The 27,364-nt window shown below is 39.4% G+C and overlaps 1 protein-coding gene across 3 annotated transcripts in view; it reads left to right on the top strand.

The window, feature by feature from the left end:
• The first annotated feature begins 1,374 nt into the window (after window positions 1-1,374).
• Window positions 1,375-27,364, top strand: part of Med14 (mediator complex subunit 14) — an 86,585-nt gene continuing 60,595 nt past the window's right edge. For 2 of the 3 annotated variants that reach the window (XM_052171851.1, XM_052171852.1), the window contains exons 1-10: window positions 1,375-2,010; window positions 7,041-7,067; window positions 9,381-9,486; window positions 14,739-14,912; window positions 15,507-15,636; window positions 16,062-16,190; window positions 16,453-16,560; window positions 17,660-17,792; window positions 18,536-18,686; window positions 19,650-19,761. In XM_052171851.1, the coding sequence (XP_052027811.1) occupies window positions 1,778-2,010; window positions 7,041-7,067; window positions 9,381-9,486; window positions 14,739-14,912; window positions 15,507-15,636; window positions 16,062-16,190; window positions 16,453-16,560; window positions 17,660-17,792; window positions 18,536-18,686; window positions 19,650-19,761 (1,303 nt within the window). In that variant the 5' untranslated portion in view covers window positions 1,375-1,777. The remainder of the gene's footprint in view (window positions 2,011-7,040; window positions 7,068-9,380; window positions 9,487-14,738; window positions 14,913-15,506; window positions 15,637-16,061; window positions 16,191-16,452; window positions 16,561-17,659; window positions 17,793-18,535; window positions 18,687-19,649; window positions 19,762-27,364) is intronic. The other variant, XM_052171854.1, reaches the window with a different exon arrangement.

Here is a 27,364-nt window from a genome sequence, read left to right on the forward strand (position 1 = left end):
ACTTGGGAGACTGAGGCAGGGGATCACAAAGTTGTCAGTCTAATTTACATGGTAAGTCTCAGGTGAGCCTATGCCATTTAAGGAGAACCCAACTGAACAAGAATTAGCTGGGGATATAACGGCAGAATGTTTGCCTACAATAGGCAAGGATTTGGTTGGTTCAATCCTTAGTCCTGCCAAAAGGCTGTGGTGGGGCAGGAGGTGGTGGTATTTTAGCTGTCACCACAAAGAATAAAGTATGAAGGTAATCAAAGTTAATGAGTCAGATTTGTTCATTCGGGAGTGTATTCATGCACTGTATCCCATAAACATATGCAATTTAACACTATCCCATAAATTCATGATTTATCAATCTGAAAAATGGATGAGGTAGTGCAGGAGCTTGTGATCCTAACTACTTTGAGCTCAAGAGCTAAAAAAGCCAGCCCCCGACAACAGTGAGACCAAGGATCAAGAGCACTGCAATCGCACAAGTGGAGAACAAAGAGAATTGTCTAACCTTAGGATCAGCATGAGCATCTGTTACACCTGCGAGAGATGAAGCTGCAAAAACGATGTTTAGGTAGGGTCACAAAAATAGACGCTTTTAACAGTGAATTTCTCCGTGAGTTGTGCGTGAAAATCGCTAGGTTACTAAACAAAAAACAAAAAACGCACACAAAAAAACTCTTGAAGCCCAGATATCACGAAAGACCAATTGCTTCCGAATCTATGGAGGTGGATGGAACCCACAGACATTTGTAAAGGCTCGCAGTTGATTTCAAACGGAAGCCAACATTAGAAAATAGGCAAAAACGTGGATTTTTTGGAGAAAGGCATAGGGAAAGATGAAAACCCAGGCAGGATAGGGTGGCTACTGCGAGGGTAGGGACAAAAGCCAAGAGCATCAGCAAAGGATTTAAGGACTACATGTGTTTCAATGATGGGCTTTGGGTGACAGCACAGGCCTGGCACACAGAAGACTGCATTCAAATGACGTTATTGTGCCATTGCTCTTGTCCCACAATTGACGAAAAAAAAAAAAAAAAGACAGTAACGTTTTCTCCCACGCGTCGCGCCAGTCACCTATGGGCGGAGCGTGCGTTGAACAGTTACAGCGCGCGGCTACTACGGCCGCCTTTTGGGGCCCCAAGAGGGGAGACCAGCGGCTTCACCGCCAACCCTCCTCAGTTCACCGTCCCGCTGCAGTCGCCAAGGCGAGGGGAGGGAAAGGAGCACTTAGAGACTGCTGACGTTACTGTGACGCGGCTGCCGAACTGGCGGCGCGGCTTCCGGCCCCGCGCGGCGCCCTCCTCCCCTTTCCGCTTTCCCGCCCACACACCACCCGGCTCCGCCCCGCTCCCACGCACCCCCTCCTCCTGCCCCCCAGAACGGCTCAGCGCGGGGAACGGTTGCAGGTAGCCTCTAGAAAGGGCCTCCCGCGGGTTCCCCTTCCGTTCTGCCTGGCGACTTCCGCTCTCGGCCGAGCAACATGGACGCTGCAACCCGCCGGCCGGGCGGCCGCTGAACAGTCGCGGAAGCTTCCCCCCCCCCCCCTGAGTGGCGGCCGGCCCGCCTCTCTGCCCTCCCAACCCGCGCTCGCCTCCCTGCGGCCGGCCGGCCCGGCCCTTCATGGGGGCGGGCCTCCGCAGCCTGGGCTCGGCTTCCTGTTCAGAGGCGGCCTGGCGCTAGGCGGCGGCCTCTCTGCCCGCGCCCGCCTCGGTGCGGTCACCGAGCCCGGGAGGAGGCTCCAGGGCCGCATCTCAGGCGGTTGCCCCGAGCCGGGCTGTGCGCCGCCATGGCCCCAGTGCAGCTGGAAAACCACCAGCTGATTCCTCCTGGCGGCGGCGGTGGCAGCGGTGGCGGTGGTGGCAGCAGCAGCGGCTCCGCGTCTGTCCCGGCTCCCCCGCCGCCTGGAGCCGCCGTGGCGGCGGCAGCTGCGGCTGCGGCTAGCCCCGGATACCGGCTGAGCACGCTCATCGAATTTCTGCTGCACCGGGCCTACTCGGAGCTTATGGTGCTGACGGACTTGTAAGTGCTGCGAACCCTTGCCTGCTTCCCGGCTCCCCACTTGCCCTTCCCGCCTTCAATAGAGGCTTACGCCTGCCTGCCCTTTACTGAGGCTGCTGAGCGTAGAATTTTGAAATTCATGGGGTTTAGGTTCTGGGGACAGGGAGGAGGTAGATATTGGGGAATCTGGTTGACGATGAAAGCACTGAGACTGGTTAGTTTCGCGTGTTAACCCTTGCGCTGAAGATTGTGGGATTTTTGTCTTGAGTTCCCAACAGAACTGTATTAATTTTTATGTGGAATCTTTTTAAAAAAATCCTAAATCGAAGAGTAAGCATTGAGGACTGCGTAGAATTCGAACTGAACGGGATTTTCAAAGAAGAGAAATGTTTTACAGCTATTTGACAATATGTTTTAAACGAAGGTTGTAGTTGTTTCTCTTTAATTGTGTAAAGTAATTACATTATGAATTCTGAGTCTTTCTGCAACATTTGAAAACGTGCTAAATCCTAATGGATGTAGTGAAAGTACCATACTGTTTTCTAATGAGCCTCCGGATTTCACCGGGCTAGTTACCCAAATGCCTCGGGGCGTGATTAGGGTGTTAATGCGTTTAGAGTACCAGCATTCTGCGCCGATGGTTCAGTGTGTGGATAAAAGGTATTGGGAAATTTTGGAACTCTTTTGCATCTTCTAGCTGGGGTTCATAAAAGTTTCCACCTTTTACCTTTTGTTAGGCTCCGTCAGGTTTCCAGAGAAATACATTAGTATGCAGACGCTAGGATGTATCTTGAGATACTTTGTTACTGGAGAATTAAGTATTTGTTCATGAGTAAAAGAATTAGGGACGGCTTCACTCTTACTCTTGTACATTGTTCTCTTTCAGTTTTGATGTACTATATTTTATTGAATGAGACAAAGGTTAACATTGTCAAAAGAGGTGGCGGTAAACTATTCTTTCTCATTACTATCGAGACAGGGTTCTTCCTGTATAGTCAGGCTGGCCTCTAACCTTCGGTTCTGGCTCGACCGGCCTCTTTCGTGTTGGGATTACAAGTATGAGCCACTACACCTGGCTGAGATTTTGTTTTTAACACACGATTCCCACATTTACTAGGAGCTAGGATTACAGGTGTGTGTCCCGCTCCCCCCACCCATCAACTGCTTTTGGCTGAGAGAAAATATCAGTCAAGTTTAGCTGTTCTTGTATGTATATTGCATGTGTTCATAAGAATTCCAGAGAAAGTTTAATATATGTCCCATGCATAGCTGTGGTAAAAAGACTGATCGTGGCTCATATGATTATTTTTTTGTAAAGAATTTGTAGAAATGTATTGAATTGTGTTTTATTTTTCTTAGGATTTAGTTTATGGAGAGGGATCTGTTTTATTGATGTAGAATAATATGGTTTTAGTCCCCCAACCCTACCATTTGTAGGATTCCTAAACGTATCTCAAGCCCAGATCTCAGCTGAATTCCACATTCTGTGTCTGGGTCCATACAACACAGTATCTAACCCAGGAGCTGTGTTCAGTGAGATACATGAGATTTGTGGCCTCAAGTGTTTGGGAAGCTAAAGCAAGAGCATCACAAGCTTTCGGCCAGAATTAAACTACAAAGTGAGACTCTATTTTCAAAAAAGATTCCACAGCCAAACATGTTGGTGCATGGCTCTAATCCCCACAGAGGCCCCAAGTACATGCCAGTCTTAAGTTTGAGGCTAGCCTGGTCTATATATAGCCAATTCTAGGACATTGAGGGCTATATATAATAAGACCCTGTCTCAGACCAACCCCCCACCTCTGTCCAGAAAACACACACACACAAACTTAAAAACAATAAAATACACAGAAAAAAAGTTTTTAGAATCACTTCTCTTATTAGAGAGACCATGGGGAAAAAAGGTTATAAATATAGTAGTTTATATCTGTAGCCCTAGCACTTTAGAGGTCAAGGCAGGAGCATCAGAAATTTAAGAACAGCCTGTAGGCAACATAGGAAGTTTGATGTCAGCTTGGGCTGCCTGGTATTATGCTTCAATAATAATAATAATAATATACATTGGGTAGGGAATGTAGCCTAGTGGTAGAGCACTTGCTAGGTCCTGACTCCATCTCTGCAGTGCTACACATTAAAAAAAAAAAAAAAAAAAAAAGAACAGCAAGCCTATACTAGAACTGCTGTATCAACCTGGGCATGGCTATTTTGTTTTTACTTGTAAGGCCCTAAGAACTGTTTAACCTACTTTACCTTTTCAATTCATGTGCTAATAAGTATCATTTTGTTCCCTTTACCCACCCTAACCTTCTAGATGTTTCTTGATAGTTCTTCACACAATTTACAATTGGATAATGCCTTTGTTCTTTATCCAGAAATACTTGCTGTTTTCTTTCTCATTTCCTTTAGGTCTTAGCTCACATATAACATAGATCAAAGACTTTTTCTAATTGCCCATTTAATAGTGTTTACACCCATTCTTCTCCTTTGGTGTTTTTTTTCCTACAGTGCTTACTGCTTGAGACGTTATTAATATATTGCGCCTTTCCCATGGAATAGGAAATCCAGGAGAACAAGGATTTTGATTTGTTTTGTTTTTCCGCAAGACAAGACCAATGTCTGGCATGTACTTGGAGGCATTTATTTTGTACATGAATGAATGAATTTTCAGCCATGTGTCTCTAAACCATTGATAATTACGGGAAAAGCAAGTGTTATTCTTGATACTTAAAACAACACAACCCGACTAAGATGACATGGTTTTGTTTTTGAGACAGTCTTGCTCTTTGGTAGTACAGGTTGGCACAGAACTTTGTGTCTTTTTCTGCCAGCATATTTAGGTGATTTGGTTTAGCACCAAATATCTAGATTTTTTTTTTCTTATAACTGTTCACCTCCAACATGCTGAAACTTTCTGCCTTAACGTTTTAGGGGCATATATTCTATTTTTTTTGTTTTGTTTTTTAACCTCTTTTTTGTTTGTTTGTTTTTGAGACAGGGTTTCTTGGTGTAACCCTACCTGGCTGTCCTGGTTTGTTGACCAGGCTGACTTCCCAACTCCGATCCTGTCTGCCTCTAACAAGGGCTGGGATTAAAGGTGTGGACGCCACACCCGGCTGCTTTTTAACCTCTTAAGATCAGAAAATGGACATAAACTTTTACTGAAGTGGCATAAATATGCTTGCTTTGTGCCTTTTTCCTTTCATCATTTGCATGTAAGAGCTTTTTCTCCATGTGGTAGATTTTCATAAAGGAATTTAAAATAGAAGTGCAAGCATTGGGAGAAAAGGGAGGCAGGCAGCAAGTCCTGTCCTTTGGCTTAGAAGTGCAGACTTTTTGGTGGGAGCTGATCCTTTAGGATCTCTGGGGGCAGTTAGGAGCTGGAAGAAAGGTTTCTGGCTTATTCTATCCCTGAGCGATACTGTGCCCCCATTCCCCAATCCTCGGTTTTTTTCTCTCTTGAGAACAAGGCTTCACTGGGAGTACTGTGAGGGTTTTTTTTTTTTTTTTTCCCCAGGGGCTGCTTTTATTGCAGTCTTTGAGATGGTCGTTTTTATTTCCTTTTTTTGAGACAGGGTTTCTCTGCATAGCTCTGGCTGGCCTGGAACACACTCTGTAGACCAGGCTGGCCTCGAACTCAGAAATCCGCCTGCTTCTGCCTCCCAGAGTGCTGGGATTACAGGCGTGCGCTACCACCGCCCAGCCTGAGATGGTCTTACTTGTATCCTTGGCTGGCCTTGTGGCAGTTCGCTTGTCTCGGCCTCCCAAGTGCTTGTGATCTTAGGTGTATGAGGTACCATATCTAGTTCTTTTTTTGTAGCCTTGTAATAGGCCCTTAATTTCCACTTGGTTTTGTGATATACTAGCCTTTCCAGACTCTACTTAGTTTAAACCTTCCCCTGCCCTGGACCTCTGCTTGTTGTTCATCAGTGTCCTAAACCCCCCCCCCCTTTTCCTCTCAGTATTGAACCCTGGAATGTGCTATGCAGGTGCTTTACCACTGACCTATATATACCCCAGCTCCCTGCCCAGGTTCTTTGTCGTTCTGATCATACCTGTAGCTTCCATCCACCTCCATGTCTTCCCTGAGAATAAGACAGCTTTAGTAGTTTGCCCTCCTTTCCTGCTTGCCACATATTGGGTGGCGCTGTGTGTGTGTGGGGGCGGGGAGAACATTAAAAGCAGCTGGGTGCATTTTTCAGGATCTGATTAAACCATGCTGGGCAGGTTTGACAGGTGCTCAGGCAATTGAGTCTTGGACCATGAGCCAGAAGATACTGGAATGCGGGGGTTCAGAAATCTGACTGGAACCTTCCAAGCATTAATAGAGTAATATAATTTATCAAAGAGAAAGTTAACAGATTGCTAGCCATCAGTACTGGAGAACTAGAAAAAATAAATAAACACTAGTGGAGCTCCTAAAAAATAATATAAGTCCATCTAACTACCATGCAAACTCATAACTGCCATAAAACCTTGATTGCACCCTTAACTTCCAGATTCACCTACTATAACACAACATAATGGGATTACTGCTAAGAGTCAAAGTGTTCACAGGTTCAGAGACGCCGACAACTAATCACTAGTTCTACAACTGTAGCCATTTGCTCTTAAAAGATACTTTTTCTGCCTCTGGCATTTATTTATTGGAGACAGGATCTCTTATGTAGTTCTGGTTGTCTTGGAACTCATTATGTAGATCAGGCTGGTCTTAAATTGAAATAGATCGTCCTGCCTCTGACTCCTGAGTGCTGGGGTCAAAAGGTATGCACCACCTTACACCCCAGGACTTGAGCTTTTCAACTGTTGAAGGTTTACACAGTATCTTCTGAAACATTTTGAATGGGAAGAAATGTTGCTTTTTCAGTTTTTACTTTTCAACCATATTGTTGCTAACTTATCAGTGCAGAGAGTTAGCAGCTACTTGAGCCTGTGGTTACTGTTTCTCAATTTTTCTGAAACATGGAAGATACCAAACATAGTCTGAATAAAGACCATCATCACATTTTGAGAAGGCAAGCATATATTTAATCAACTTTTTTTCTTCCTCTTAGATTACCAAGGAAATCTGATGTGGAAAGGTGAGTATGAAAACACTTAAATCTGTCTCCTTATTGACTTTTTTTTTACTTTGCGCATGAGTATGGTGCTATTTATTGATGATGAAGGAACCTAGGTCCTAAGAAACTTAGGACTGTGTATTTTGTTGGGAGCATCAGGGAATGCATTTTTTGTGTTCTTGGTATTTGGATGTAGACCCTTTCTTTTTTAAACCTTTATTGATGGCTGACCAAGGTAAGTCCTTGGGAGGAATAGGAAAATGTATAACTGTATAGACTATAAAGGAAGTTGAGTTGACTGGCTTTGGGCAACTTGGCTGTTAATTTACCAGTTGCTGTAATGATGCTGTTAGATCCTCTTAGCACATTACTTTAGTCTTCTGTTATTGCTATTTTATAGTTGAAAAATTTTGAATCTATTTAAGCTTAGGCTTAAAATTTAACACTTAGGTTTGCATAGGTCAAAGGAACGAGATTTAAGGAGATTGTGTTATTGGGATTTAAATTGATACTATAATATAAGGCTAAGTTGTAATATTTCTGATCCTACCTATGTGTCTTGGTTTTGGTTTTTAAGACCAAGTTATTGGGGGGGGGTTGTTGTATTCATTAGTGGTTACCTCTCCATTACCAACACCAAATGCCTTATTTATAGACTTATACAGGAATAAAAAAAGAGAGCTGGAAGACACAATTAAAACTTAACCCGGTTTGTGACTTCACTGGTGAGTTTTAAAAGAAGGAAACAAGCTAGGTTTGTTCTGCCTGTTGTGGAGTAAGAATGAACACTGGACTTTTGAAGAACTGACACATGCATGCTATCAGTTGAGACAGTGTGGTATCAGAAAACATTAGAGTAGTTTACAGAGAAAGAGCATCTTTCTGAAAGAGGAGAATATTTAGGGGAAAACTATCAGATAAATCCTGCTGCTTGTGGTAAGAGAGGGACAGCGCTGGGATTCCAAGTCCTGAGGTCGGGGGGTGGCCAGGTGGTACTGTATGTTTTTTTTTTTTTTTTTGGTTTTTTTTTTGGCTTTTTGAGACAGGGTTTCTCTTTGTCACCCTGGCTGTCCTGGAACTCAGAAATCCACCTTCCTCTGCCTCCCAAGTACTGGGATTACAGGCGTGCACCACCACTGCCCCGGGCTGCTGCCTTCTATTCTTGAGCTACAGACCTAGCTCTCTCAGCTCTCAATGTACTTTTAACACCCGTGTCTCAGTCTTGCTTGTTTTCTTCAATAATCCTTGACAGACACTGACAAAGAGCCCTAAGTATGCCCTTGGGTTTTTCCTTTCTGTTTCCAGTAATCATGGTGCTGACTGTTCTTAAGGAAGCCTTTTTTTAGGTTGTGTGTGGTCTTATCACACTCTCAATAGCAGCTTGACTTTGACATATTCAGTCAGCAATAGACTTCAGTGAAAACTTAGGTGGGTGCCTTGCATCATGGTGATCTTATTGGTAAGATGGAGAGATGCTGGTTGGATGTGTAGGCCATTGAAAAGTCACATTAAATTAATAAATAGCTTCAATTGCACTTGGAGGTTAGTATTCTTCTGGGTCTTGTTATTAATTAGTCTTGGCATGTTGAAATTTTTTCCAGTGTCTTAAATCATGAGAGGTATGATTGTCAGTTGTAGTGGTCTTGAAGTAAAGAGGTCTAGCTAATATTTAGAGGGTAGAGAATTTTTTTAATGACATTTTTAAAGCTTTATGAGATGAGAAATATTGGTGATTGCTGGGTGAAAAAAGTATAGAAATGAATACAGTATAAAAATAGGTATGGACAGACGTACCATTCACCAGTCAGTATACTGTCTTTAATTTGGGTAAGGTAGTATATTCAACTTTGTCATTGAAATTCATCTGAGTTGTTTTTGTTTGTTAAGCTTCTGTAAGTTGGGAAATAATCCTTGATTTTATAGAAAGGACATAGTTTCAAGTTGTGGTAAAGAATATGTTTCAACTCCTCTAACCAAAATGGTAACTAATTACCAGTAACTCCAGTTATGCAGTTTATACTTTCTAGCTCCTAACTTTGACTAACATATATGGACTGACCACATATCCATAGGTTTAGTATATTTTAGGAATCATTTATTATAATAAAATAGTTTCATGTTGTAATTCATTGTGAAAAAAATCCTATTGGATTTATTGCTCTGTGGTAAAGGTATGAGAAGAACACAAAAATGAGATACAATTAATATTTATGTGAACATTTTAGGTTAATTTTACTGTACCTATAAACATGCTTTTTTTTTTTTTTAAATTCGGATGAAACAAGTTGTGAAAAATAATGTGCTGGTACAGATGAGAATTGTTTTATTTTATAGGAAAATAGAAATTGTACAGTTTGCTAGCCGGACACGTCAACTCTTCGTTCGATTATTAGCTTTAGTAAAATGGGCCAATGATGCTGGCAAAGTAGAAAAATGTGCGGTGAGTTAAACTTTTGATTTTACTTTGTATAGAATAACTTTGAGAGTTGGACATGATAACATATGCCTATGCTTTTAGCAACCAGGAGTGTGTGTAATGATGGTCCATGAGGTCTAGGTTAGAGACTACATGGCAAGATGCTGTCTCAAAACAAATACATTTAAATGTTATATGCATAATTTAGAAATTTAACTTTAACATCTGTTGATTTCAAAGTTATTACTGATGTCAGTAATTACACTCCTTTATGATAGTACATAATGTGTATCTGTGCAAGGTTAGGAATTGTACATGGACACTTGACCAAAAGGAAGAGGAGGAGATACATAGAAGACTTACATGAGGAGACTTTAGATAGAACACTAGAGGAACTAAAAGAGGAGAAAAGGTTAGCTTAAAAATCCTGATTCTTTAGAGCAGTGGTTCTCAACTTGTGTGTCAAAGACCCCTTTGGCAAATGTTTATCTCCAAAACTATTTACAATTCATAACCAAAAATACAGTTATGGGGTCACCACAACATGAGGAATAGTGTTAAAGGGTGGAAGCATTAGGAAGGTTGAGAAGTACTGCTTTGGGGTTAGGAAGATCCCCCTTTCCCCTTTTTTAAAGTTTTTTTTTTTTTTTTTTTTTTTTTATTTTGGTTTTTGGTTTTGGTTTTTTTCGAGACAGGGTTTCCCTGTGTAGCTCTGGCTGTCCTGGAACTCACTCTGTAGACCAGGCTGGCCTCAAACTCAGAAATCCACCTCCCTCTGCCTCCCAGAGTGCTGGGATTGCAGGTGTGCGCTACCACCGCTTGGCTTGCTTTATTTATTTATTTATTTATTTATTTATTTATTTATTTATTTATTTATTAATATATACAAGTACACTGTAGCTCTCTTCAGACACTCAGCAGAGGATGTCAGTTCCTATTACTGATGGCTGTGAGCCACCATGTGGTTCCTGGGACTTGAACTCAGGACCTCTGGAAGATCAACCAGTGCTCTTAACCACTGAGCCATCTCTCCAGCCCCAGGAAGATTCTCTTAAAGTTGGCTTATTGATTTTTGATGTCCTTATGAGAATGGCAGAGTCTGTATTTTCTGTTTTACAGATGAGATGATTAAGTTTCTAAAAAATATGTGGCTTCTTCAAGGTCACAGAACTGATGACAGCATGTATCAGTTCAGTTTTTTGTTCCTGTTCATTTACTCACGCTCCAAAACTACTGAGTGTGGGCTATAAGGGATAGCAGGAAAAGACTTGAATAAAGCGGATTTTTGCTTTCCCAGAGACTTTTGACTGTTGAATTAACTCTTAATTCAAAGAAGTGACTTCATTGAATTAAGAGTAATAAAGATTAAATCTATCCCTAAAAATGTTTTAGGGAGCTGGGGATGTAGTTCAATTGCTACAGTACTTCTACAGAATGTAGAAAACCCTGGATTCCATCAATTTCCAGCACTGCATAAACCAGGCATAGTTATGTTTGCCCTGTAATCTCAGCACTTGGAGGTGGAAGCAGAAGGATCAGAAGTTTAAGATCATCCTCCGCTATAATCAGTTGAAGCCAGCCTTGGCAACAGATGCTTTTTCCACACAATGATAGTAACAAAAACCAACCAAGTTTTAACTTAAGAATGTGAAGATGATAACCTGTGGCTTTGGGTGAGTTCAGTGTGAGAACTTGGGGAATATGATTTGGTGTTCACCACAGCAGTGAGGAATACTAGCTCTTGTTTTACTTCAATCACTCCTAAAGAGTTCATACTGTAAAGGGCGATTAAGTAGTAAATGGAATCCTGAAATGAATGCAACATGTCCCCACTTTGATTGAGGTTCCCTTTTTAGGCTCAGCTCTACAAGATCAACTATATGTCTAGCTGCTGTCAGTTAAATTTGTACATGGAAAGGAAGTACAGAGATAAATAGCTTGACAATGATTCTCATATTCCTTTTTTGGTTTTCATTCTATTATGTAATGACTTTTTTGTTTTGTTTTGTTTTTTCGAGACGGGGTTTCTCTGTGTAGCCCTGGCTGTTTTTTGGAACTCTGTAGACCAGGCTGGCCTTGAACTCAGAAATCCACCTGCCTCTGTCTCCCGAGTGCTGGGATTAAAGGCCTGCACCACCACTGCCTGGCCCTTAATGACATTTTTTAAAAGGTTCCTAGTTTTCATAAATTAAAGCAGATTAACAAATTGGACCTGGATAGATTAAATTTGAGAGCTTCAAAAGTTCTCTGTAGTTTATCAAGCTTCTTACATAAAAAAATCAGCAGGGCAATGGTGGTGCATACCTTTAATCCCAGCACATGGGAAACAAGCTGGTGAGTTCGAGGCCAGCTTGATCTACAGACTGAGTTCCAGGTCAGTCAGATGTACACAGAGAAACCCTGTCTTGAAAAACCAAAAGAAAGAAAATGAACAGCTACCTGGCTTGATGGTACCATAGTATATTTATTTTAGCACTCTGGTAAATTGAAAACGGAGAATTTTCTATTTGTAAGCTGGTGAGGGTTCTTATTTCACAAAAGTCCTAGTCTACAAAGAAATCTACAGCACAGTTGTATTTCTGACATGATTTCTCTTGACATTTTCACCTCAGTTTTAGCCTGCTTTAGTCTTTATTTAGCCTGTTTCACTAGATTGCCTTATTATTATAACAAAAACTTTTGTGAAAGTTGCCAAACTGAAAGGAGGAAAAAGATCATAAAGTTGGGCTCTGGAAAATTCTCGAATATAGATTTGCTTTTTGAAGCATGTCCTGTTAGTTTCTATTGTCCATTTGATACAAACTCACATAACCTGGGAGGAGAAAAACTCACTCCCCCAGTTGAATAATTGCCTTGATCAGATATGCTTCTGGTCGTATGTTTGGAACATTTTCTTGATTGCTAAGTGATATGGGAAGCTCAGCCCACTGAGGGTAATCTTCCCTGTGTAGTATAAGAAAAGTCTAAGTCCTGCTATATAAGAAAGCTAGCTGAACATAAGCTGTGAGTGAGCCAGCAGGCAGCATGCCTTTGTGTCTTCTGCTTGAGTTATCTGGCCCTCTTTTAATGATGAATTAAGATGTGGAAGTGTGAGCTGTACAAATCCTTTCCTCTAAGTTGCTTTTGATCAGAGGGTTTTGTCACAGTTTCAGAAAGCAAACTAGAACACGGGGGGGGGGGGGGGGGGCCGCGGATAATTTTTTATCGACATTAGTGCATACTTTTAGTTTTGGCAGTTTAGCCCATGACAGCAGTAGGCCAATTTTGTCAGACCTGTTTTTCTGTCTCTGAGTAAGCTAATATACCCTTCTATGTAATATTGACCAAAAGCATATTTGGCTTAGGTTGGCCTTAAACTATCAGTCCTCTTGTCTTAGTTTGAGTGCTGAGATTACAGATATGTACTTACTACCACCACACTCAGTTTTTGGGGGTAGAGTGTTTTTTGTATTATATGTTAAATTTTCCTTAAGGTATGAGGTTGAGCTGGATAGATGGCTCAGTGGTTAAGAGCATTAACTGCTCTTCTGGAGGACCCAGTTTGATTCCAAGCACACACCTGGCAGCTCATAGACATCCGAAACTCCAGTCCCAGGGGATCCAATGCACTCTTCTGGGTTTTTTGTGCAAACTAGAACACATGGTACACAGACATACTTGCAGACAAAACACCTATGCACAAATAAATACATTATTAAGAATTTAAAAAGAAAATCCTTAAGGGAGAAAAGTTTCCATTGTCTATGAATGTGATTGGGAAGTTAAAATTTGCAAACTTTTGTACACCAATAATCAGTGTACTGTGGTTAGTGTATTTTGAGTTTGTGTTTCATTACACCAATGGAATAGTGCAGGCTGGATAAACTGATATCTCAGTTTATCTCTCATCCTCCCAGAAGGAGGTCTCTGATTTTCTTTTCCCTTAACTTGGTCTCAAGAACGTTTTCACCTGAGTGACAAGTTTCTTAAAATGCCTAAATCAGAGTTAAAATGGGTTCAGTTGGGACTGTTTTAGTAGTATCATGGCTATAAATAAGAAGTTAGAATTGGTGACATTGATAGAACATTGCATCAGTAAGGTAACATTTCAAGATACATGCTGGGTCTAAAACTAAGAAGAAAACCCATTTTCTGGTTCTAGCTTCTCTATTATTAAGCTATATTTATTTGGAAAAGTCTTTACCTGTGAATCAATTTTCTCATCTCTAAGGTGATACTAACTACCTGGTTCTTTTTCTAAAGTTGTAGAAATAAAACAATAAAACAACTGTGCAATTGTAACTGTAAAAAAGAACATTGTCTATGTATGATGCCCTATTAAATGAATTCTGGGTGACTGGTTTTAAGTTGGTTCACCAGAAACCTGTTTGAAGGACATAAAAGAAAGGAATGTTAGATATTGATGTAAAACAGAACTAAAGGTTTGAAGGAGGCAGTTTTCAGCCCTGTGATGACTCTATTACTGAACTGACTAGAAAACTGATAGAATTTCTGTGTTGGACAGGTAGTTGGCCTAGATCTCATATTGGGCAATCTGTCCTGTTTCCTGTGTTCTAAGCATGGTTCTGAAGGTTTGGTATATAATACCCTCAGAACAACTTCATTCATTAGCTTGGGAATCATCTCTATTTTACATGAGATATCCATGGGCAGTGGTGGCACACACCTTTAATCCCAGCATTTGGGAGGCAGAGGTCAAGGCAGGCAGATCTCTTGAGTTTGAGGCCAGTCTGCTTTACAGAGTTCAGGACAGCCAGGGCTGCACAGAGAAACTCTTGTCTCAAGAAGAAAATCTTAAGCCAGGCTGTGGTGGCGCATGCCTGTAATCCCAGCACTTTGGGAAACAGAGGCAGATGGATTTCTGAGTTCGAGGCTAGCCTGGTCTACAGAGTGAGTTCCAGGACAGCCAGGACTATACAGAGAAACTCTGTCTCAAAAAAAAACCAAATCCAAAAAACAAACAACAAACGAAGAAGAAGAAGAAGAACAAGAAGAAGAAGCAGCAGCAGAAGAATCATCATCATCATCATCTTAGGCATAGAAAGGTCAACTTTTTTGCCCAAGTGGACATGGCTAGTAAATTACCGAGTTAAAATTTAGGTCAAGGCAGTCTGGAAGACCATGATTTTAACTACTTCATTGCTATCCAACACTAGAAGTCTGTTAGAATAATTTTTACTCTTGGTATTTCATCCAATAAATAATAAATCACCAATATTAATTTTTTAAGTTTGCTTTGGAGTGAGTAAATAATGTATTTACCTTTTGCTTTAAAGATGATCTCAAGTTTTTTAGATCAGCAAGCTATCTTATTTGTGGATACTGCTGACCGCTTGGCCTCCTTAGCTAGAGATGCCCTGGTCCATGCACGCCTGCCTAGTTTTGCTATTCCATATGCTATTGATGTACTGACTACTGGCTCTTATCCACGGCTTCCAACCTGCATCAGGGTAAGTGTTTTGCCCCTTTATTCAGAAAAGTTAAAGGCTTTGAGTTTGGAGAGCGCAGTGTAGGAGAAACCAATTAAAAAAAAAAAAAAGTAGTTCATGTAGTTTCATTTTCTCTACAAGTAAAAGTGTGATAGTTTGAAATAAATTGGGGTCAATTGAACTGGGGAATCTCTTTTTTTCTCCTGTTCTCCTTTTTTCTCCATTTCCTTCCCTTTCCCTGTCCTTGTTGGGAGTGAGTAGTTGTGAACATGACTCCATAGCAGTGGTATTTTGGAAGTGCTTAAAAAATGTATTGTGGTACTTGAATGAGTTGTTCCCATTGTATTCTGTACATTTAGGAAACAGAGGAAGTCATCTAGTGACATTAACTTGGTCTCATAAATGGAGCACCATGAAGAACATGGTTTTAGCAAGGTGACTGAGAATTAGTGACACTCAGATGTATAGTCACTATTTTTGGATGCAAACAACAGAAATGAGTGTTGTGATTGTCTTGAGTACAGTAAGAAGTACTCAGGTGTACAGTCAGGTGCAGGTAAACATTAACATCTTTTGTATATTATTTAAAATATATTGTTCATTGTTTTTTTGTAGGACAAAATTATTCCTCCAGACCCAATTACCAAAATTGAGAAACAAGCTACACTTCATCAGCTTAATCAGATTCTTAGACATAGACTTGTAACGACAGATCTTCCTCCACAGCTAGCAAATCTTACAGTGGGTATGTACCTGAGATTGTTTTTGTAAGACCATTTGAATTTTGTTCAAAGAACAAGTAAATAAAGTTTTGACTTTCGTGGTGGTTGAACCTATGATTTGCAGTCCATAATTGTTGTCTTTTTGGTACCTCAAAATAATGTGGTGGTCTTTGCCCTGGGGGGGAAATGAATTCGATTACTTGAGACTGGAAGAGAAAAGAGGTTCCTGCAGGACATGCTCTTGTGTTTATTCTTAATGTAGGAAGAGTTGCCTTTGCTTTCTTAATGACCTGGACATTGGTGCTCTCTATGTTTGAACCACTGACTTGTTTCAACACTAAGATAAAAGTTAGTCTATTTAAACTGTCTTATAAATGAGACTGAAACTTGGAGGTTAGCCAGAAGCCTATTGTTATAAAGCAATATATACTTTTTCCTCTGCTAAAAGCAAATGGCCGTGTGAAGTTTCGAGTTGAAGGAGAATTTGAAGCAACCTTGACAGTGATGGGTGATGACCCTGAAGTCCCATGGCGTCTTCTCAAGCTAGAAATTCTAGTTGAGGATAAGGAAACAGGAGGTAAGTCATCATAGTAATGGTTTTGGCATTCTTGTATTATTGAAGTATTCCTGTGGAAAAAATATGTGTAGCAATTCTGTAATTTGAAGCAAAATTTTGATAAGCATAACTACCTACTGATGGAAGAATTTCCAGTGTTTAATCCATAGTTTTCTCAAAATAATCTGTTACTCCTTTTTTATTTAAATTTATTCTTAGTGTACACTTTCAGTTAATGCTATAATGCTGACTTTTCTAATTAACTCCCTTCTGTCAATGGAAGATGGACGAGCTTTGGTTCATAGCATGCAAATCAACTTTATCCATCAGCTGGTCCAGTCTAGGCTCTTTGCTGATGAGAAACCTCTTCAGGACATGTACAACTGCCTACGTATCCTTCTGATATTTGAGAATGTACTGTAAGGATTTTGTGTCTCCCTCTTCTACATTTTCTGTTTATCCTTTGTGTCTGGCCTCTCCTTCCCACATCCTACCTTTTTCGGGTATAAATATACAGAGAGCCTGTCATTGTGTGAACATTAATGACATATCTATAAGATTTCAAATTTTACCACTGCTTTGTAGGCAAGTCCTAAAGTGATTTTTGTTTTTTTTTGTTTTTTTTTTTTTTTTATGAGACAGGGTTTTTCTGTATAGCCCTGACTGCCCTGGAACTCACTCTGTAAACCAGGCTGGCCTTGAACTCAGACGCCTGCCTCTGCCTACCAAATGCTGGGATTAAATACGTCCGCCACTGTCACCTGGCTAAGTGATTACTTTTAGAAATAGCACTGTTTGCTTGGCAAGGTAGTACATGCCTGTAATCCCAGCCCCTGAGAGGAGAAGACGCAGGATGTTGACTTTGAGTACATCCTGTACTATGTAGCTAGTTCAATGTCAGTCTGTTGTACATAATGAGAACCTGTCTCAACAAAAGGTACCATTTTGATCCGGAAATGTATTTGCTCAATTTGTATTTTCTAAACAATGATCAATTAAGGAGCAAACCTAGACCATAGTTTTGTTTATTTTTTTTAATATATTTATTTTTTATTTAATGTATGTGAGTACACTGTCGCTGCCTTCAGACACACCAGAAGAGTGCATTGGATCCCATTACAGATGGTTGTGAGCCACCATGTGGTTACTGAGATTTGAACTCAGGACCTCTGGAAGAGCAGTCAGTGATCTTAACCTCTGAGCCATCTCTCCAGCCCCCCATAGTTTTGTTTATTTAGGCCAAAATTATTAGCCCTTTTTCTAAAATTATGCCACATATTCTATTACTACTACTTATGATGAGTCATTTGAGAATATAATTCAGAAAACCACAAATTCTGTCATATTTAGGAGGAATCATTAGACAAAGATGATTCTAGAAAATTTCTTCATAGCCAGCTTTTTTGGGATAGATTCCTTGTTAGATGAAGATTACCTGTGCTTATTAGCTGCTTGAGTAACATTGTATTTTTCTTAACAAGATAAATCAGATTGTTTCTGCTTATCACTTCAATTAGAAGTATTACATTCCCAGACGCTAATGTTGATCCGAGAGCGGTGGGGAGACCTTGTACAGGTGGAAAGATACCATGCTGGAAAGTGCCTCTCCCTCTCAGTTTGGAAGTAAGTAGAATTGGTTCTGGTAGGTCATTGTGATAAGTAAATCCTGTCTTTTTGGTTTCTTTCCCTTGCACAACTGATGTATTACATGTGAATAGCTATGTGCCCATAGTAATGTGCTTTAATTTAGTAAAGTCTCAGTATTATGTAGACTACCTGAGACATCCATTACCTTACTGTGTGCTCATGCCAGATTGTTCAAAAAGTATGAGATAAGATTGGGTTTTGGGTGATGATGGTGATCAATCCAGGGCCTTCTGCATGCAAGGTTAGCACTCTGCCTAGTCCCCAAAGGTTAGAGTGTTAAGTATCACTCTTTAAAACATACTTGCTCATCACAGTTTCCTGCTTTAAATTGTAACTTTGAAAACTCATTTGGAGAAAATTGCTATGAGGCTATTTATCATCTTTAATTCCTGTTTGAAATTGACTATGTTCTGATTTTCTGTGGATAAATCAAAGGCAAATACCTATAAGACAGTTTCTGTTTCCAGGTTTTTTTTTCTTTTTTCTTTTTTGTGAGTGCATGTATTTTATTTTTAAATTCAGTATCTATTTCTAAAATGCAGTAGAAAAACTGCTGAATTGGATTATGGAATGTCTTCTCAGTATTAATGTTTTCCCTACACAAACACTGAGGGCCTGCTATGGTCAAGGTCTGACTCAGTAGCATAATGCATGTTTCTATTTGACTGTAAACGATAAAAAGCTGTGTTTATATGTCATTCTCCCCTGCCCCCTTTCAGTCAACAGGTTCTAGGGAGAAAAACAGGCACAGCATCTGTTCACAAAGTTACAATTAAAATCGATGAGAATGATGTCTCCAAGCCTTTACAGATTTTTCATGATCCTCCTTTGCCAGCTTCTGATTCTAAATTAGTAGAAAGAGCCATGAAGGTAAAGGGTTCTCAGTGTATTTTAATATTGATTTGATTAAATAAATATAATTTAACACATATAAAACTTTTAGCAAAAATTCTTCAAGATAGTAATTTCTAAAACCCTGTGTGAATCTTGTTTTAGGTCAGTGTTAAACTTCTGTATTTGGTTTTGGTCTTTTAAATATCTGCTAATATATGACATAAATTTTACTATCTTCTTTCAGTTTTAGTTCATAAGAGAATGCTGCTGGTTACATCTGAGCATACACTTTTATGCTGAATTATGCCCCAACCCTAGTTTAAGTTTCATAGTTTAAATCAGACTATTTTGTTTATAAGGTCTGGCACCTGAGAACTGTGATTACTGATATGTATATAAACTCTAGATTTACATTTATCAAAACTACTTTGTTGTTTTGAGGCAGGGTCTCACAGTTTAGCCATGGCTCTCCTGGAACTTGCTGTGGAGACCAGGATGGCCTCAACTCATGTAGATAGAGCTGCCTGTCTTTGCGTCCTAAGTATAAGGAAGGACCTCTCATTACCCGGATGGCCTCAATCTTGTCATGTACCTGAGAATGACCTTGAATTTCTAATCCTCCTGCATGTACTTCATGAGTGCTGGGATTATAGTCATGGGCCACCACACAGAGTTTGCAATGTACTGGGGAATCAAATCCATAGCTTCCTGCATTCTGAGCATTCAACCAACTGAACTTCCCTGGTCTCCTACACCTAGCAAAAAAAAATTTGGTTTGGAAGCTTCCAATATAATTAAATAATTAAATATAGTTAAATATAATTAAAATAATTAAAAGCTCAATCATTAAGTTATATTTTTACTTTATCTAAATTTGCCTATACTGGATAATCTCCAATACTGAAAAGAAGTATCTTAAGACATAGTTGTGGTCATTCACACATTTATAATCAAAATATTTTAATTGTACATTGGATTTTATTGTTGCTATTTATGCAGATTGACCACTTATCAATAGAAAAGCTCCTGATTGACAGTGTACACGCAAGAGCCCACCAGAAGCTGCAGGAACTGAAGGCCATTCTTAGAAGCTTCAATGCTAACGAAAACTGTAGGTGTTTCAATTGATTCTTTTATTTAAAGGTTTTTCTCATATGGCTTTCTCCTGATTATGGTTTTATTGAGGATGCTGGACATTTTGTTGCATTTAACCTGAAATCTGCCAAATTTGTCCTAATTTCTCTCTCTCTTATTTAGCTTGTCTTAATTTTTTAACTACTTGCATAATCTCACCTAAAAAATGTATACTTACTGAAATAGAAACATTTTAACATGACTCGTAATTTAGTGTTTCTTTTGACAAAGCACTAATGCAAATACTTTTATAATATATTTATAAAATATGGCTGAGTAATGCAGAATATGTCTTCAGATTTAGAAAAACTGTAAATGCGTTATAGCAGTGTTAAGAAATGCAGATGTCTAGTAAATGCAGATGCAGTTAGTCTAGTACGTCATATAAGACATGTAAGTCTTCCAAGTTTAATTACCAGATAGTCTATTATGAATTTTAGAAAGCAAACTTATTATTTCATGTGCTTCTCTATTTACTATCCTTACCTCCATTCCATCCTTTTTTTTCCTGGACACAGGGTATCACTGTATAACCCAGGCTGGCTTCAAACTTGTGGTCCTGCTACTTCAGTTCCTCATCTCCCAAGATAACAGGCAGGGGCCAGTGTATCCAGATCCTTCAATTGGTTTTAACCATAACTGCTTTGCATTCAAAGTTCATAGAGTAATGAAAGTAGAAACTATTAGTAGGGAAAGTATAGAGCCTAGATCACTCCATTACACTTCCAGAAAAGTGACTTCGTATGTATGTACTAGTAATTGTACATTAAGGTCATTTTGATTAAAAAGATAAAGGTCTGCCTATAGCAAAGATAATTTTAAAAAATGTACAGTATATATTGAAGAATGTTGTGTTCTGTTGAATAACTAGTTAGCTATACTAATAATAATGTACTGTGTATTTTAAAGTAGCTACAAATGAAGTTTTTGATTGCTCTCATCACATAAATACTTAAGGTGATGGATATATTAACCACTGACTTGATCATTGCACAATTTATAAGTTATTGTAATATCACATAATCTATAAATTATTTTGTCAGCAAAATATTCATTCAATGAAAATTAAAGAATAGATGTGAAAAGTAGGACTGACAAGCCACAGTATTAATGCATGAACATATATTAAAAATTTTTTTTAAATTAGTATGCAAAACAATAGGTCTCTTTCTTTTCATCATTACTTTTTTTTAAAGATTTATTTATTTTATGTGTATGGGTGTTTTGCTTTAGAGGCCAGAAGAGAATGTTGAATTCCCTAGAACTGGAGTTTCATACTATTGTTAACTGCCATGTAGGTATTAGGTAATAGTCAGTGCTCTTAACAACTGAGCTATCTCTTTAGCTCCCTCTTTCCCTTCCTTCACTAGCTTTGTAGATGAGACTGGCTGTGAACTTGAAGCAGTCCTGGGTCAGTGCCTTCTCTCCTCAAGTGCTATGATATCATACATGCACCCTTTGGATCCATATGATTTCATTGTGACATTTTCAAATGTGTAAGCTGTGCTTTGCTCAGAGTCACTCCCACTATTACTATCTCTTGTCCTCTTTCCCCCTCTCTGATGGCTTCCCTTCTCAAATAGCCCCCTTCTGCTTTCATGTCTTGTATATATTGTTAAATATCTTCTTTTATGTCTTCTGTATAATAAATTTGGGTTCTTCATATTAAAGAAAAGATACTTGTCTTTCTGAGTCTGGCTTATTTTGGTTAACATGATGTTCTCCAGTTTCATCCATTTTTCTGAGAATGCCATAGTTTTGTTGTTCTTTATAGCTGAATGAAATTCTATTGCATATTCTACATATTAAAATACATTCATCTGATAATGGGCATCTAGGTTGATTTTCAGTCTTGGCATAGTGAATAGTGCTGTAGTAAACATGATGTGTATGTGTGTGTGGCAAGGCAACTTAGGCTCCTACCTAGGACTGATGTAGTTGCTCATGTGATACTTTTAGTTGTTTTTGTTCCTTCTTTTTTACTGGATATATTCTTTATTTACATTTCAAATGTTGTCCCCTTTCTCAGTCCCGTCCCCCCCCTCCCAGATAGCCCCTATCTAATCCTCCCTCTTCCTACTTCTATGAGGGTGTTCCTCCACCCACCCACTTCCCACCTCCCTACTTTTAATTTTTTAAGGGAGCTAAATACTGCATACTGAAGCTAAATACAACATACTGATTTCTCCAGTAGATATACTAATTTCCAGTCCCATCATTGCCAGCATGTTTTGTTTGATTGCTTTGTAGAAGACATTCTGATTATATTGAAATGGAATCTCAGTGTATTTGCATTATTATGAGTCAAGGATATTGAACATTTCACATAATTCATTGACCCTTGCTTCTTTTGAAAACTGTCCAGTTCATTCGCTCATTTATCATTTGGATGTTTTTTCTGTATTTAATTTTTTTTTTTTTTTTTAGATTCTTGATAATAATTTCCTTTCCATATATAGCTGGCAATGGTTTTTTTTTTCTTTTTTCTTTTCTTTTTTTTAACAGTCCAGTCAGTATCCCCTCCAGTCCACCCTCTCACAGGTCCTCATCCCATCCCCCCCCCCTAGTCTCCAAGAGGATGCCCTCTCCACTCCCCAGCAGGCTTCCCTACTCCCTAGAGCCTCATGTTTCTCAAGTCTTAGGCATGCTTTCTCTCAGTGAGGCCAGACCAGGCAGTCCTCTGCTCTATATGTGTTGGGAGCCTCAGATCAGCTATTGTATGCTGCCTGGTTGATGGCTCAGTGTCTGAGAGATTTTATTCTATTGTCTTATCTCGTTATGTGGTGATTGTTTATTGTGTATGGAAGCCTTTTAATTCCACACACAATCCTATTTGTCAATTCTTGCTATTTCTTAATCTACTGGAGTCCTTTGTGTAAGAAAGTATTTTTTTCTGTATTTTATTTTTGCAGTTTCAAAGTTTCATGTCTCTTAAGTTTTAGGTTTTAAAACATTTTGGACTGAAGTCTTTTGAGACCTCATATGGAGATCTAGTTTCATTTTATACACAGATGTTAAATTTTTCCAGCACCATTTTGTTGACGTCCCCCCCCCCCAGTCCTTGTATGTATTTTTGGTTTATTTCGGGGGTTTTTATTTTATTCCATTGGTCTACATACAGGTCTGCTTTGTGACAATACCATGCCTTTTTTTTTAAACTACAGAAATACTACAGTTTAATTGTATGGTTTGAATAAGGCCTTAATGATGCCTCCAACCTTAATTGTATGTTGGGGGTGCAGGCCGTGGGACAGTTTGGCCCTTGTTCTTTAGGAATGCTGTTTTACTGTAGGATTTTGTTGTTTTGTTTTTGTTTTTTTCTTTTAGATAGGGTTTCTGTGTACCCTCCTCTGCTGTCCTGGAACTTGCTCTATGGACCAGGTTAACCTCTAATTCAGAGATCTGCTTGTCTCTGCCTCCCAAGTACTTGGTGTACATCACTACCTTACTTTAGTTATTGAGTCAAGATCTCTCACTGACAGATACAGACTACAGTGAGCCCCAGGGATCTTCCTGCACCCACTACAAATGCCATTACCCCCATACTCATCTTTTGGAAGTCAGACTCTGGTCCTTGTATTTCTAAGATAGGTACTTTACCAACTAAGCCGCCCTTTTCTACTCTCCATCTATTGTGTTTTTGTTTTTTTGTTTTTGTTTTTGTTTTGATACACGGCCTCTGTAATCCTAGTTGGTCGTATTGGCTATGTATTTCAGGCTAGCCTTGAACTTGAAGTTCTTTTCTCTTAGCCTTCTGAGTGCTAGGATCCACAAGCATGTCTGCTTCAACATTGATCTTGCAGTTCAGGATTGATTTGGCTGTTTGTTTGCTTCTGAATAGATTTTATGATTATCATAATTCTGTGAAGAATGATGTTCTAATTTTTAGTGGGATCACATTGAAACTAGATCATTTTCAGTAATATAACCACCTTCCAGAATTAGTCCTACTGATGGTGTATGAGCATTTTATTCCACCTTTTAGTGTGTAGGTTGAGTGATGAGTAGATACAGTTTCTTGCTCTGCAGCACAGACTTTGTTGTAATGTACAATGTATGTGTAGTCTAAGCTGGTCTTGATCTTGTAGCAATCCTCCTGCTTCAGCTTTAAAGTCATAAGGTCTGGGATCACACCCAGGGTTTTATGTGCTAGGTGGCAAACACTACCAATTTAAATATACCTCTTTTCCATGGCTTTTCTTTTGAAGGGATATTGAGCTTTGTTGGCCCGTGTATATCTATTGAAAAGATCATATGATTTCTGTTGCTAGTCTGTACTATATTGAATAATTTGCATTTGTTGAACTGTATTTGCACTTCTGAAATGTGAACAATTTGACTAACTTGAACCGGAGTATTATCTTTTTTTTCTTTTCCTTTTCAAAGTTAACAATCTTTTATTATTGAACTTACACAGGGTTAGTTCATTCAACTGTAAAAACAGCATCTCCCCTGAGACCCAGTCTGGAGGTACAATTCTCAGAAAAGATTTAAAACATGTCTGTCTGCTTAAGGACTGACACTCTCCAGTGTTGTAGAAGAAAATATCTCTATAATTTTAGTCCATAACAAGCAGCTTCATGACTTAGATGATTTAGAAAGATGGATGCTTTAGAAAATGTTGACTCTGCTGTGCAGTGGTGGTATCTACCTTATCTACCTTTTCTCCTGTGCTTGGGAGGCAGAGTTCAAGGTCAGGCTGCTTTACAGAGCAAGTTCCAGAACAGCCAGGGCTATGTAGGGAAAAACCCTGTCTTTGAATAACCAAGTAAATAAACAAATCTCTCCTCATTTCAAAATGAAACAAGATAGTATCATTTCTTCCTCTTGGCTAAACTTCTTCCATTTCTTGGAAGAAAGACCCACGAATGGGATGAAAAACAATTGTTTTTCTGCTCTGAAACCAATTTCGCTGGAAACAGATCCTCAAATTTCTGAGCTGGATTTCTAGTGACTTGTAAACTCCCTTCAAGCTTTCAACAGGGGGCCTGAGGGTTCTTTGAAAGAGGTTTTTTGAAGATAAACATTTTAGATAATCTTATAAACCTGTAGGTCTAACTTAAAATCTTTCAGGTAAAATTAAATAGCCACAGACACTATACTGATCTGGCCAAAAAGGTACAGGATCCTTACCTTTTAACTAATCTCATGTGTCTTGCAAGATGTAGCTAGCTATATTGGGTCAGGCCATCTGTGTTGGTTAGAGCTACCCCCTGTATTGCCTAGAGGGCTCAAGTACACAGTAGGTTGCACAGAGCTGTCATCCTGTAGCCTGATTCCTGGCTGTTTTATAGATGCTTTCTCCATATAGACAGGTATTTCAGAACAGAGACTTCATAACTGAGAAAGGCTTCCTAGTAGCTGCTCAAAACCACTGCCTGAAATAGGCTACTCTGTATACCAGGGGGTTAAACTCCTGTGAGGTGATAGGCTTCTTGTCAAACCTCAGCAGCAGCTCATTTGGCTTTAGCAAGAGGAGGTCTGTCTATAGCTAAAGAATTATCTGTATACCAACTTGGAGAGGAATGAACCATCTGTCAAATGTGGTGACATTTCTTCTTGGTGGCATTGGTAAACATCCTTCCCACCTGCCAGCATTAGAGCTCCAGAGCAGCAGATAAGGTTTTGAAAAAGAAAAAACCCAAAAAACTTAAAAGGTTCTGATTTAAACAGGACAGAACTGTTTGAACTGCATGAATTGTTCCAACTCCTTGCTTTATAGGAATTGACTTGATGAGCCCAGGCAACAAGGGCAGTGTCAAAAAGGAACATGTTCTTTGGCCCAGGAAAACAAATCTCCATGGCTAGGATAAACAAAACCATCTCTTTGTTGACAGCTCCCTATAAAGTTTTCCAAATTCTACTGAGGTGGAACTTGCCTCTGGATGCAAAAGCAGAGCCTGTGGTACTTGAGTATGCTCTTGGTTAGGCCATGAGAGGCACCCTGTTCCAGACTGAGCTTCACATTTCATACATCACACATTTGGGACTTGGTATGGGAGTAGATAAACCTATATCCTTTTATCCATAACAAATCCCTTTAGCTTTATACAATAGGTTTTTCCAAATGTTGTTGAGGTATTTCTTACAGCTTTTACCAAAACCCATGGACATGTTACAGGCCATAAGCCTGGGGAAAGCTGTAGTATTGGTGGGCTTTCAAATTCACACTAGCAAGCTGCTTGAGGCTTGAGGATGGATGATGGTAAGGGAGGTGGTGTTCTGGGTCCTGTTGACAGGACTGGTTACTGCACCTCTATGGCCTTCATCAATGATCACCAAGTTGGTCCCCTTGTTGGGACCTTGGGGGTGTAGGCAGGTCAATTTCTGGTTATACTTGGGGTGAAATAGAGAATCTTATCACTGAAGTTCCTGGAATCATATATAATCTTTTGTGTTGCTGAATTTGCCTCTGTAAGTACTTCATTGAGAATTTTTGTACTCAGACTCATCAGAAAAATTGGTGTGTTCATCCTTGTTTGATCTTGGTATCAGGGTAATACTGATTACATGGAATGAGTCTGGTAATATCCCCCCTATCCTTCTACTTTTATGGAATAGTTTGAAGAGTGTTTGTGTTCTTTTAAAGCTCCAGTACAATTTGGCAGTGATTTATCCATTTGTTCCTGATCTTTTTTAGCTAAGAAACTTTATTCTTGGGTCTCATTGCTCTTTATAGATCTGTTTAAATGTTTTCTATTCTCTTGGTTTTAATTTTATAGTCCATATCTGGGAACTTTCTTCTTGATGGGCCATTTTTTCTTGGTTTTTTGAATATAGGTTTTCAAAGTATTTCCTAATTTGCCTCTGGATTTCACTGGTATTTATTATACTTTCTTTTTTTCCCATATCTAATTTTATTGATTTGCTTCTTTTATTAACAGTATTTGTTTTGAAGAACCAACTATTTGTTTCAATGAGTCTTTATTTCTTTTTTCATTTCCATCTTACTATTTTCTGCCCTGATCTTGATTAGGCTGTTGCAAAAGCATTTGTTGTTTTTGTACTTTTGTTCTGTTGAAATTTGCCATTTAGTACTGGACTATATATTTCTTTTTTTCTATTAAGACCGGTTTCTCTGTGTAATCTTGGCTGTCCTGGAACTATCTCTGTAGACCAGGTAGGTGTAGAATACACAAAGATCTGCCTCCTCCTGCTTCCTGAGTGCTGATATTAAAGGGGGTATGCCACTACTGCCTGGTGGGATATTCTTTTTTTTTTAAAGTTAAATTTTTTTTACTTACTTAGTTTACAACCCCATATCAGCCCTTCCTCTCCTCCCAGTAACTTCTCATGCAAATTCTCCACCCCCATGCCTCCATCCCTCCCATCCCCATCCTCCCACTTCAGAATACACACACACACACACACACACACACTTGGTTTTTATTCATGTGCATGGTGTGGGGAGGCATGAATGACAGCATATTTGTGGAGGTCAAGTGACAACTTAAGTCAGTTTTCTTCTACCCTGTGAGTCCTAGGGATGGAACTCAGGCCCTCAGGTTCGTGGGGAGTGCTCACGTGGGGAGTCATCTCACGAGCCTTGTCATAACATTTCAATGTGCACTTCTTATTTC

Source organism: Apodemus sylvaticus, chromosome X (genome assembly GCF_947179515.1).
Source record: "Apodemus sylvaticus chromosome X, mApoSyl1.1, whole genome shotgun sequence".
Lineage (NCBI taxonomy): Eukaryota > Metazoa > Chordata > Mammalia > Rodentia > Muridae > Apodemus > Apodemus sylvaticus.